The sequence below is a fragment of the Antechinus flavipes genome, chromosome 4 (genome assembly GCF_016432865.1).
Source record: "Antechinus flavipes isolate AdamAnt ecotype Samford, QLD, Australia chromosome 4, AdamAnt_v2, whole genome shotgun sequence".
NCBI classification, from domain to species: Eukaryota; Metazoa; Chordata; class Mammalia; order Dasyuromorphia; family Dasyuridae; genus Antechinus; species Antechinus flavipes.
This window is the reverse complement of record NC_067401.1, coordinates 64,888,148-64,901,805: the sequence shown is the minus strand read 5'-3', so window position 1 is coordinate 64,901,805 and position 13,658 is coordinate 64,888,148. Positions and strand designations below refer to the sequence as shown.

Genomic DNA, 13,658 nt, shown 5'->3' with positions numbered 1-13,658 from the left:
TTACCTCTACACTCCACTTTTTCTGATTAACTTTTAGCCCACTTTAGACATAGAAGTATCTCTTTCCATCCCCCTCCGTTCTTCCCACCATCCCAGGCTATCTCTCTCTCTTCTCATTTCCCATTTCTCTCGTGATGCAATGCTGTGGCATTCCACTCGACAAGAGCCAATTTTTTTTCCCTCTGCCCACAATCTCTGCCCCTCCTCCCCTCCCCAAGATGCTCACCCTAACCAACCTCAAAAGAGAACTGGTGGTAAGTGTGAAGGGAAGAAAAATGGAGAAATAAAGGGAAAGGGAAATTCTTCGAGGCCTGTCCATCCAGCTTGCCTTAATCAAAGACCACTTTGCCATCCCCCTCTCTCCCAGTTTCCCCCGCCCCTTTTCTCCCAAGCGCGGCCCCTGGCTTCTTGGAAGCGTCTCTCTGGTTCCCAGAGCCTCCCTTCCTATACTCTGTGGTTACTCCCAGTGGCCCAGGGTTGGGTCCTCCGTTAATAGATCCTGAGGTATGGGGAGGAAAGGAGAAGAGGTTGCATGGAAGTGACTTTGTAGAGCAAGTGGGAATGTGGAGAGGGCTGGGAGGAGACTATAAGAAGGCAGTCTAGGGGTTTGCTTAGGACAACCCAGTATTAGGCATCCATATACATAGAAAAAAAGAGAAGTTTTCCAAAGCGCTCAGCCTCCTCCCTCCCCCATTCTCTTTTCAAAAGAATAGCTCCACCACCCGGGAGTAGCACCGTGGCATCTAAAGGACTGTGATTTATACTTTATAGCTATAAGGGGGCCCCCAGGCTCCTCCTCCTAAGCTAGGTCTGGTTGGTGGTTTGCGTCCCCCTCCTCTCACTTTCCCCTCCCATCAACCCAGCTCCTTTCCTGGAGAGTTCGGAGTGACTATTCAGATCCAGAGGAGCCCCAGCTGCCAGAGGAGGGGGTGAAAGATTAGATACGTTAACCCCTCCCAGTCCCTCCCTAAACCAGCAGCAGAAAAAAAAAAACACACACACACCTACACGCCTGTGTGACCACCAGTACAATTAGTTTAAGGTCGCTGGATTTGGGCTCTGTCTCCTGCTTGCAACTCCTGGATAGCCCGGAAAGCGTTTAGCTGGCTGTTGGAGAGCGAGGCGAAGGAGGGTGGAGACCCCTTGGTAAAGGAAGTTTGGTAGCGAGGGTTGAATTCATTCTGGGGCAGCAAGATGCCAAGCACGAACTCCTGCAGACCAGAAGCATTTAAAAACGAACTTTGTCCTGCCTGAGCGAGGTAAGAGCGCTGGGGAGCAGCATGAACTGGGGAAAGACGGGAAGGAACCCAGGATCTGAATGGGCTTTGGTCGCAAACTGTTGAAAACAAACTTTGACTTTGCATGGAAAGTTTAAAAATGTGCATGCATGCATTATTGTTGGTATTAGTAATGAAAACTACCTATCTGGGAGATCCTCTCATCTAGGAAGGGCATTAGCTTTAGTGAGACTGATTGACCCCGCTGATTCCCTTACCTGCCACAAGTTTTGTGATTATACTTGTGATTTACAAGAGTTTAAGGGATACCAAATCGAAATTGGACGAAAGGCTGGGAAAAGCCGCGGGTGGTCAGCCGAGAGGAAGGAAAAGGGGGAGAGGGTCATTGTCGAAAACTGAAGGCAACGCTTGCAGAAAAAGTGCTAAAAAGAATACAAACTTGCTCAGTACTGGGTCCCATTGCAGAATTCGTTAGGGAGGAGAGTGGAATGTCAATGAAATGAGTGCGATAGAAATCGCTGCTTATCCAAGATAGTTTCTTACACGGTCCATTTATTACCTAGTTATTATCGGAGTTACGTCTCCTTTAGCGTATTAAGCAATTTCACTTTCTAGTTTTGTGATAACCGCTTTGGCCCTTTCCCTCACTTTCTGGTTCTTGAAAGAGGGACACCCCCTCTCATTTTTCTAAAAAGAGATGGTGGGAGATTATCCATTGGTTTACTTTGTAATCTGTTGAAGTGTTCAGCTGCTTGAATTTCTTAAAAATAGTTTTGAAGTGAACTCAGAACTTGTTGTCCTGCATTGTCATTCTCCTGATAACACTTTTTTTTTTTTTTAAACTGGGGGGAAAAAAGACAAAAAAAGCTTGTGCAATCTATTTATTTGGGATTTCAAATGTTCAAGTCTGCTGAATTCCATGTTATGAATGGATTTCACCAAGTTCCTTTAAGTGTACTGCCCCATTACTGCTTTCAAAGGTTGCGCAAAAAGGGGGGTGGGGGGGGGAGTGGAGAGCTTCATTTTAAGTCCTCTAAGCTTTCCTGTTTACAGCTTAGACTGCTGTTGGCCTCCCTTCGCACACCTCACTGGAGCCTCACACTAGTGATCTTCACTGCACACCTGCTTCTAGAGGATGCTATTAATAGGGTGAAAAGAATGATTTAGTTTATGAGCTGATTTTCTTGAGAAATTCATAACAATTAGGTAGTCATTTCTCCTTTTTAGGAAGGGGAGGGGAAGAAGTGGCAGTAGTCCCCTCCATCCTCACCCCCCCACCCCAACCCTCGATTTCTGAACATAAAAGTTGAATCGCCTAGATTGGAGTTGAATGAGATGGCGTATGAAGGCATTGGAAGTGTGCGGTGGCGAGGTGGTGGTGGTGGTGGGGTTTATCCAGGGAGGGACGGAGGAGAGGTCTGGAGTAATTGGAAAGATGCAGTGATCCATCATGAGCATTTCGAAATTTAGTTTAAAATTTTTCCTTGGGTAAAAAAAAAAAAAAAAAAAAAAAAAAAGTTCCTTGATTCTTTTGTTCAGTTTTTTTTTTTTGGGGGGGGGAGGATAAGAGGGAGGAAAATGTGGGATGTATTTTCGGTTTAGGGATAATTTTGGATTTTTCTTCTTGCAAAAGTTGGATGTTCGGTTCCTTCTAGGCTCCTGTCCTCCCTTTCTCCTCCGCGAACATGGACAGAGCCTTAACTTAACAGAGTGAATTATGCCACCGTGACGTGCCCCCCTTTTTTCTGACTCTCTCCTCTTTGTGCCTGTTTAGGGCCGCGGTCTTCGAGGCCCCCTCAGCAGGGGAAGAAGGGCTGTGCAGAAAGGACTGGCCAGCGCGCACTGTACCCGCTGGGCATCTCAGCCTCGCTCGACTTTGCCCTCTAGCGTCCAGCGGGGGAGGTGACGCATTGCTCTGCTGCTGCAGGCTTTTCTCCCCGCACTATGGGCTCCACCAGTGTGCCGTCGGTCAAGGCCTTTCCCAGCTCGGTCTCCGACTATGTCAACTATGACATCATCGTCAAGCATTACAACTACACGGGCAAGCTGAACCCCAGCGCGGAGGGAGGCCTCAAAGTGACCTCGGCGTTATTCATCCTTATCTGCTGCTTCATTATCCTGGAGAACATTTTCGTCCTCCTAACTATCTGGAAAACCAAGAAGTTTCACCGGCCCATGTACTATTTCATTGGCAATTTGGCCCTGTCGGACCTGTTGGCCGGGGTGGCGTACACAGCCAACCTCCTTCTCTCCGGGGCCACCACTTACAAACTCACCCCAGCGCAATGGTTCCTGCGGGAGGGCAGCATGTTCGTGGCCCTGTCGGCCTCGGTGTTCAGCTTGCTGGCCATTGCCATCGAGCGCTACATCACCATGCTAAAGATGAAGCTGCACAACGGGAGCAACAGTTTCCGTTCCTTCCTGCTCATCAGCGCTTGCTGGGTCATCTCTCTGATTCTGGGGGGCCTGCCCATCATGGGCTGGAACTGCATTGGCTCCTTGCACAGCTGCTCCACCGTGCTGCCCCTCTATCACAAGCACTATATTCTCTTCTGCACCACCGTTTTCACCCTACTCCTGCTCTCCATCGTCATCCTCTACTGCCGGATCTATTCTCTGGTCAGGACTCGGAGCCGCCGGCTGACCTTCCGCAAGAACATTTCTAAGGCGAGCAGGAGCTCCGAGAAGTCCCTGGCGCTCCTTAAGACGGTCATCATTGTCCTGAGTGCTTTCATTGCCTGTTGGGCTCCGCTTTTCATCTTGCTTCTTCTGGACGTAGGCTGCAAGGTGAACACGTGTAAAATCCTCTACAAGGCGGAGTATTTCTTGGTGTTGGCGGTGCTGAACTCGGCCACCAACCCCATCATTTACACGCTCACCAATAAGGAGATGCGGAGGGCCTTCGTCCGCATCATGTCTTGCTGCAAGTGCCCAAGCGGAGACTCGGGGACCAAGTTCAAGCGGCCCATCATTGGCGGCATGGAGTTCAGCCGGAGCAAATCCGACAATTCTTCCCATCCGCAGAAGGACGACGGTGACAACCCGGAGACTATCATGTCCTCTGGGAACGTGAATTCCTCCTCCTAAAACTGAACTCTGCCGCAGGCCTACGGGGGGTGCTGTGCTGACACCTCCCCCTCCCAACCCCATACTTTGTTGGAAAAGTTCTAGGGGGGCTCCAGGGCGCGATCCAACCCCACCCCGACGGGTGGTGCCGCAGGGCCCTAGGAGGCAAGGGAGGGAGGGAAGGAAGGAAGAGCCAAAAGAGCCAGCGTCGTGGTGCTGGTGGGCGGTGGCGAGTTTTGGTCCACGCGAACAATGCACCGGGAAGGGTGGAGCTCTGTCCCAGAGAGACAGACTGTCCTGGCTCGGGATACATTTCCTCCCTGGAACTTGTTTTGACTTTGCACTGAGTCTGACTAAGATCTAACATTGTCAGGCTCCTGAAAATTTCGGTTGGCTACTCCATGAAGTCTTGATCCATGTTCTTATGTGAAAGCGTCTGTCTGGGTCTTAGGGCTTTCCTTGGTTGGGAGTGGGAAACAAATAGAAGTTGGTTCCTTCTGCCCTAGTTTCTGTCAAGAAGGTTTGTATCCCCATCACTCCTTTCCCCTTTCCTTCCACTTCTAACCCGGTTGTATCTCTACTCCTCCACTCTTCTTCCACTGTTCCCCCACTACCATTTTTTTTCCATTCCCTGTATTAACTCCTTGGCTTCCACAGGAGGAGGAGGGGATGGGAACACACTTCACTTCTGGGCCAGCTGCGTAGTCCCCCCCTACATTCACCTGTGAGGAAGCTGAGATGGCTTTTAGATGTCATGTAATTTCAGTGGCTGAGTCCAAAGTTCCCGCTTTAGCCTAAGCTAAAGGAAAGTTTGATTGGAGCCAGGTTTTGTGTTTGGATGCCATTTCTTGATGTCGCTTAATGACATGAATTGCCTTATTCTAGCCCCTGTGGTTGAAAGCTGGAGGAAGGAGTTCTAGTTTATCTAAATATGTTTATTTTAGGATGGTTATTTTGAGGATCCAACCTTTGACCTCAGTGTCTTGGAAAGGTTAAAAAAACTGACAGAAATGGAAATGTTCTTTTGAATGCTATAACCCACCAGATATCTCTCTGACTTCTAAATGCCCCTGCTTAACACTTGGCATAGCTGTTCTTTGGCACTTATGTTGATGCTATGATGTGTGTCAGAGGGTTCCTCAGCTTTTGGATGGAAAAGTGTTGGTGTTTGATCGATTTGTGTTCAGATTTCCTTTTCATGTTCTTTGAATGTATTTGTTTCTGCATCTTTTGTTTTACTGGATTTTTTTTTTCTAACCTGTGTTAACAGAATTGAATGTGTACATGTGTTAACAAAGATGCAGGTCCTCTGTGCCCTAGAGCATTACTGTAACAGACAAGGACACTTCAGGTAGCTCCCTCAGAATACCCTATTACCATACAGTTTCTGGGGAGGTATAGAAATACGGTTTTGTAAAAAGAGTAAAATAAAGATATATCTCTGCCTTTGTAGTGTGGTTTTCAGTGCAATTAAAATGAGGATTTTCTTGTTTTGTTTTGAGATAGTATTTAAAAGACGTCTGACTTTTATGATTCAATTTGCACATAGCTTTATCTACTTTTAAACATTAATAAACTGATTTTTAAAAAAAAAGATTCCACTGTCAGTATTTTTTTTCTTATGGATACATTACTCTTTTGGGGGGTAATATTTATAATTTTTTATATGAAAATTAGAGTAAAGATATAGTCATTGCTTTTTTTTAAAAGCCTTTGTATCAATAACTTGGGGTATGAAAAAAATTGTGGTTCTTTTAGAAACCACGAGATCTTCTGCAGGAAGGGAAACTTCAATATGTTAACAATGAGGAGTAAAACAAATGAGATAATTACCGACCTTGAAAATACCACAGTGGCAAAAGCCATGCATTTTAATGAATTGTTAGGGATCTGAAATATGAAATATGCTTAAAAAAATAAACTTGTCAGCACCTGTGATTTGATTGGTGTACTATGGAAGTGCCTCCCAAACTGCAGATCCTCAACTTTTCTGTAATTTACAATCTTAGAGTTAAAAAGATACTGGGACCCTTTATCGCATAATAGACGTTAGAATTGAACCTGGGTCTTCTTGACCTGAGGCCAATTTTTTATCTACTAGACCAGGGATCCTTAATCTCTTTTTGTCTCATGGACCCCTTTGGCAATCTAGTTAAATTTATGAATCTCTTTTTAGAATAACATTTTAAAATACATAAAACTAAATACATAGGATTACAAAAGTACCTAATTACATTGAAATACAATGAAACACATTAAAATATTAAAAAGAAAAGTTTATGCACTCCAGACTAAGAATTCATGTTCTAGGTTATTCTGCCTCTGAAAAGAAAAATGTCATGAATTATAAATGTATGATGACATTTAAGACTACCCAAGTTAAACATAGCAATGCTACAATAAAATCTATTTTTTAAAGGAATGGCATGTAACTAAATAACATTAAATAAATAGTAGGAAGTGCTTGAAAATACAGGGATGGGAGACCTAGAAGAAATACAAGGTTAAATTGTGAATCCCTAGTAGAAGCCTACAATCTAAATGTGATATGCTTGAATTTATTAGTAATAGATTGGATGTATCAGATAATCACATAATCACCATTGTGTCTGTAGGATTTATTTAGTGTCTACCTCAACCCACAAAGTAGATGAATGTTTAAAGATATGAGATGTGAACTGCCTTTTGTCTGAATATGTGTCTTTGCATCTTAAACTAACTTGGGAGGAGTTTGGCAAAAATCATATCCTAATAGTTAATTTTTTTTCATTCTTTTTTGTCTATGCCTTTGATTTCATAATAGGAAAACTACTTGGTCAACCTCCCTATAACCATACTGTTTAGAAATCCTTGGCTACTATGTGTCAGAATCAAGACTTGTAACCCAGGTCTTCTTAATTCTATGTTCAACTCTACTGACTATACCACACAGCTCTCTAATCATTAACCTTGTTTCATGTTTTGGTTCTGGAACATACTTTCATTAAAACCAGCCACAACAGTGCTTAAACCAGAGAATTTAAGTTAGCTTGTTTGGCTCTCCCATCCTTTCTATTGTTATGACTCTGAAAGGTAGTGCTTTCAAGTGCCATTGAGTGTGGACAGGACACAGTTGGGACATAAAGATAAACCTTACCTTATAGAGTGTATGTCATTTCTATGTAAGGTTAACTGTGGGAAACAGGAGCCTGTTCACTGAGGAAGGCCTTAGGTCACAACCTTCAGCTTCCTGAAGGAAATGCCAAAAATGCCCTGAAGACAAAAGACTGGAAACAGACTGGAATGTCTCTCCATCTGTCTGCTCTGACGGAAGGAATGATTTCATGTACACTCACTTCCTAGGGTTTTAATTACAGTGTTGAGCATAATGGAAAAGTATGTCTAATCTGTAGCTGTGGGGAAGATAAAATTCTGCACATTTGGACTTACCTTCAGGAGAGCAGAAACTTGCTAGGGTTAGGTTGGATGGGAAAAGTTGGGCAGTGGTAATGGGAATGGAGCAGATTGGTCATAGGAAAGATAACCTTAGTAGCTAGCCCATCTGTGAGTAGCACATCATCTGGTGGGTTGGGCGTGCTCTCAGAAATCTCATTTCCTGGAAACTCTAGACAATGTATCTCATTCCATAAAAGTTATGTAGTTACTAAACTGAGGCATTCCTGGGCAGATCTGTGGCAAAACACCAATTCCTGCCAAAAACTAGAGAAAAGACAGGATAGAAGATGACTTGATTTCTTCTTAATATAAATATCTGTTTTGACTTCACCTTGCTCTGGAGTTTAAATTGGAAAAAGAAGAGCTCACTACTCTTGCATTTGTACTAAATCGCATACGTGCAGTTTGCTTTTAAAAAGCTACCATGTCATACTTTAAAAGAAAGCAAGAGAAACTAACCACAAATTTGGGAACCATTATTCTTACTCATTTCTTTGACATTGATTTTAGGCTAGGGATGATTATAGCCTTGGTTACTCCAATAGCCCGCGCATTGGTCTCTCTGCTTCTAGTTTTTTTCCCCCTCTTCAATCCATCTTGCATCCAGCTGTCAAATTGATATTCCTAAACCTCAGACCTGACTGTAACATTCCTGTTCTCAGAAATCTTCAGTGGCTCCCCATTGTGTCTAGGAAGGGATACAAAATTCTTAACTTGCATTTAAAGCTCTCCAAAATCTGATACCCACATTCCTTAAAACAACAATGACATTATTGATGCCTTTTGTGTTTACATTGTCATTTCCAGATATAACTTTTTCCCCCCTTCTCCCTGCCCTCTCTCCCTCGCCAGTATCGACTCCTTCCTTGTAACTAAGAAAAACAGCTAAGCAAATCAAGAGATACAGTGATTGCACCTGATAGTTTATAGCCATGGTCCCTATCTTGGGCATGCTATTTCAGATTTCTGGGCCTCAATATAATCATCTAGAAAACAGGGTTTCTTAAACTTTTTTCCATTTGTGATCCCTTTTCACCTGAAAAATTTTTATGTGACCCTAGTTATGTAGGTATATAAAGTAGGTATGAAATCAAAAATTTACTGGTAAGAAACCATAATTTTGCAATCCTCACATTCAGTTATCAGACCCCACATGGGGTAATGACCCACAGTTTGAGAAGCTTTCCACTAGATCAGGAGAAGGGAGTCCTTTTTTCTGCCAAGGGCTATTTGGGTATTTATAACATCATTCATGGGCTATACAAAATTATCAACTTATAGAACTCAAGCTTTGAGAGGGTGTTCTATCTAGATTTCACCTCATCATCTTCAGTTGGTCAGAACAAAGGATTTCATGGGCTAAAGCCCATGGGCTGAACATTCCATATGCTTGTACTACATGGTCACTTCTAAATTTTTGATTCTCTGATTCTCTTTACTAAAAGAAGGGAGATATGCTTTATTATTTATTCTCTCAGATCAAAATTGAATATTACCTTCCCCTTCCTTTAGGAACAATTTTCATTTACTTTATCATAGTCATTTAAAAAAATAGCTTTTTTTTGTCCTTCTTACCTTTCTAGTCTTACCTCATATAAAGAAAGGGGGAAAGGAACATTTATTAAATACCTACTATGTGACAGGAATTATGCTAAGAGCTTTCTAGCAGCATTTCATTTGATCTTCACAACAAACCTGGGAAGTTAAGTACTCTTGTTACTCTCATTTTTCAGTTGAGGAAAATGATGCAGAATGGTGTTGAGTGACTTGCTTGGGAGAAAAACAAACAACTCATGTCTGAGGCTTAGATTTGAACTTGGTTTTAACCTGCCTCCTATTCTAGTGCTCTACTCTGCTACCTAGCTGTCTCTAGGCTGCTATTAATCTACTTCATGTATTTTGTTATTATCAAACTGACTTGCTAGCTGTGAAGTGAGATACATATTTCTGGGCCTTTGAACAGGCTATCTCTCTTGTCTGAAATGTATTTAACTCATTTCCTTCTTATTGATTCCCTACCTTCCTTTAAAGCACAGCTCAGAGTTAGCTCCAACATGAAACCTTTTCTGATTCCTTCAACTATTAAAACTTTCTTCCCTCTCTCCCCTCTCTTCTCCTCCCCTTTCCTCCTCCTCCTCTTTCTCCTCCCTCTTTTCCTCTTCTTCTTTTTCTTGTTCTTCTTGTTCTTGTTCTTGGTTGCTGTCTCTCTCTTTTTCTCCCTTCCATCCAGCCCCATCACTGCCTATAGTAGATCATAAGCTCTTGAAGGCAGAGGCTGTTTTGTTTTTGTCTTTCCATTACCAAATTCTACTACAATTCCTAACACATAGTGGGCACTTAATAAATGTTTGCTTAATTGAGTCAATAAAGTTCAATTAATTTAGAAATATTCAAGGAAGCTATACTATCTTTTCTAACTACTCTGGTGATGTACTTTTTGAACATAATCATATGGTAAATGTAACTTGATTATGATATTTATGTCTCTACAAAGATCATCTGATGTTTATCATGATGGGGACATGATTCTGGATTCTACCAATCAATCAACAAACATTTATTAAAGATCTACTTACTATGTGTGCCTGTACTGTATGAACTACCTTAGATAAATTTGTAGAGATGCACCATCAATTTGGCCAAAAGGTGAAGACTTTTTCAGTCAGTGACTCACATAGAGTGGCAAGGAGGAAAGGTATTGACAGAGAAGAGAGCTATGTTGAATACAACAAATATTCTAACAGTATTGTGGTATGACATTGAGAGTCCATTTAAGTTACATAAAAACATTATAAACAACTACTGAGACTTATTTTCTTGCTGAAGAGTGAACTTCTTTATTTAAAATAGTATTTTATTTTTCCAAATACATGCAAAAATAATTTTCAGCATTCACCATTGCAAAACTTTGTGTTCTACATTTTTCTCCGTTTCCCTTCTCCCCTTCCTAAGACAGCAAGAAATTTAATATATGTTAAATGTACAATTCTTCTAAACATAGTTCCATATTAGTCATGCTGAACAAGAAAAATCAGATCAAAAGGGAAAAAGACACAAAAAAGAAAAAAAACCAAGTAAGCAAACATCAACAACAACAAAGATGAAAATATTATGCTTTGATCCACATTCAATCTTCATAGTTCTTTCTGGATGGGGATGGTACTTTCCATCACAAGGCTATTAGAATTGTCTTGGATCACCTCATTATTGAAAAGAGCTAAGTCCATCACAGTTGATCATCATATAAATCTTGTGACTGTGTATAATGTTCTCTTAGTTCTGCTTACTAAGAGTGAACTTCTTGATGTGACTGTTCAAAATTCATGGTAACAGGTATTTTAGATCTTTGATGCTGTATAATTTAGTTAATTACAAATCAATTTCAAATGAGTAACTTCACTTTATTCTCCTTTCACATCTCCAGCTTCTTCAATTTCTTTCTTTCCTTCCCTTTTACCCTCTTTCTCTCTCTTTCCCCCCTTCCTCTCATTTTTTCTTTTCTTCCCCAATAAATTTCATTTATATTATAATTTTTTAAAGTATTTGCTATTTTCTAGTTGGATCACATCCTTTTAATCTTCATCTAGAAATTTTGGAATTTTTTTCAATAATTTATAGAATCCTATATATTATTCTCTTATATTTCAAAAGAAAACAAGAATAGAATGCCAATTCTCACTTTATAAAACTCTTAGTCAAAGGTATACCTAGGACAATGGTACTGTGGCATGATCAGCTGATACAACAATGTGAAGGTGATATATCATTTTGTATTGTGTTTTATGATCCATCCAGTCAACTGTCAGGATTACAGTTATTTATTTATCTCCAAAGAGGACTTTTAAAGAAGGGAAATAAATAGTGAAGAGAATGAAGAGGGAATAGGAAGTAGGTGAACAATTTAAGTACTGAAGCTGAAAAGTGCTAGATCCTAGGACAAATTGATTCAAGATACAGTTATCTATGCCTCCTATCATTCTTTATGAGACATTTGCCAGTTGTTTATACCTCCCCTACACACACAAGTATTACCCTTTTTATCTATCTATCTATCTACCTATCATCTCTCTTTTTATCTTTGAGCCTATTTCTCCATTTATTCATGTATGTATCTATTTATATATCTCTCTGTCTATCTTAGCACAAAACAGAGACTAAAGAAGTAGCCTCGACCCAGAAAGAGTGGGATCCAAGTTTTACCTTTGGCTCACAGTGACTGTGTGACCTTGGTCAAGTTATGTAACTGCTCAATTCTCTTTTTTTAAAAATTTTATTTAATAATTTACCTTTGGCTCACAGTGACTGTGTGACCTTGGTCAAGTTATGTAACTGCTCAATTCTCTTTTTTTTAAAATTTTATTTAATAATAACTTTATATTGACAGAATCCATGCCAGGGTAATTTTTTTTTACAACATTATCCCTTGCACTCGCTTCTGTTTCGATTTTTCCCCTCCCTCCCTCCATCCCCTCCCCTAGATGGCAAGCAGTTCTATATATATTAAATATGTTGCAGTATATCCTAGATACAATATATGTTTACAGAACCGAACAGTTCTCTTGTTGCACAGGGAGAATTGGATTCAGAAGGTACAAATAAACCAGGAAGAAAAACAAAATTGCAAATAGTTCATATTCGTTTCCTAGTGTTCTTTCTTTGGGTGTAACTGCTTCTGTCCATCATTTAAAAATTGAAACTCAGTTAGGTCTCTTTGGAATATATCCTCATACAATATCATTGTTGAAGTATATAATGATCTCCTGGTTCTGCTCATTTCACTTAGCATCAGTTCATGTAAGTCTCTCCAAGCCTCTCTGTATTCATCCTGCTGGTCATTCCTTACAGAGCAATAATATTCCATAACATTCATATACCACAATTTACCCAGCCATTCTCCAATTGACGGGCATCCTTTCATTTTCCAGTTTCTGGCCACTACAAACAGGGCTTCCACAAACATTTTGGCACATACAGGTCCCTTTCCCTTTTTTAGTATCTCTTTGGGGTATAAGCCCAGTAGTAGCACTGCTGGATCAAAGGGTATGCACAATTTGATAACTTTTTGGGCATAATTCCGGATTGCTCTCCAGAATGGTTGGATTCATTCACAACTCCACCAACAATGCATCAGTGTCCCAGTTTTCCCGCATCCCCTCCAACATTCATCATTATTTTTTTCCTGTCATCTTAGCCAATCTGACAGGTGTGTAGTGGTATCTCAGAGTTGTCTTAATTTGCATTTCTCTGATCAATAGTGATTTGGAACACTCTTTCATATGAATGGTAATAGTTTCAATTTCATCATCTGAAAATTGTCTGTTCATATCCTTTGACCATTTATCAATTGGAGAATGGCTTAATTTTTTATAAATTAGGGTCAGTTCCCTATATATTTTGGAAATGAGGCCTTTATCAGAACCTTTAACTGTAAAGATGTTTTCCCAGTTTGTTGCTTCACTTCCAATCTTGTTTGCATTAGTTTTGTTTGTACAGAGGCTTTTTAATTTGATATAATCAAAATTTTCTATTTTGTGATCAGTAATGACCTCTAGTTCATCTTTGGTCACAAATTTCTTTCTCCTCCACAAGTCTGAGAGATAAACTATCCTATGTTCCTCTAACTTATTTACAATCTCGTTCTTTATGCTTAGGTCATGGATCCATTTTGATCTTATCTTGGTATATGTAACTGCTCAATTCTCAAGGCAACTTTAAGGTTATAAATTGTTAAGATGCTGATCTGAATAGCTTACTATTGGGAATTTCTTTATCCAGGAATTCTCTATATCAAGGAAATTATAAGTTTAGTCTGTATTTATTGACTTTTGGATTCAGTTTATTATTTCATTGGTGAGAGAGCTTCCATTGAGGAAAATCCTTCTGCCAATGCAAGTTGCCATATACTCTACAACTCAACAG

At 40.6% G+C, this 13,658-nt stretch overlaps 1 protein-coding gene across 3 annotated transcripts; it reads left to right on the top strand.

Moving 5' to 3' along the window:
- Positions 1-497: 497 nt before the first annotated feature.
- On the top strand, positions 498-5,898 carry S1PR1 (sphingosine-1-phosphate receptor 1). 3 transcript variants are annotated; one of them, XM_051993226.1, is made up of 2 exons: positions 498-1,259; positions 3,013-5,898. In XM_051993226.1, the coding sequence occupies exon 2, from the start codon at positions 3,183-3,185 to the stop codon at positions 4,323-4,325; it is 1,143 nt and encodes a 380-aa protein (XP_051849186.1). In that variant the 5' UTR covers positions 498-1,259; positions 3,013-3,182; the 3' UTR covers positions 4,326-5,898. The 3 variants fall into 3 exon arrangements, with proteins under 3 accessions (XP_051849186.1, XP_051849188.1, XP_051849187.1); XM_051993228.1 differs by lacking the exon at positions 498-1,259 and adding an exon at positions 1,315-2,387; XM_051993227.1 differs by lacking the exon at positions 498-1,259 and adding an exon at positions 1,315-2,444.
- The last annotated feature ends 7,760 nt before the right edge of the window (positions 5,899-13,658 follow it).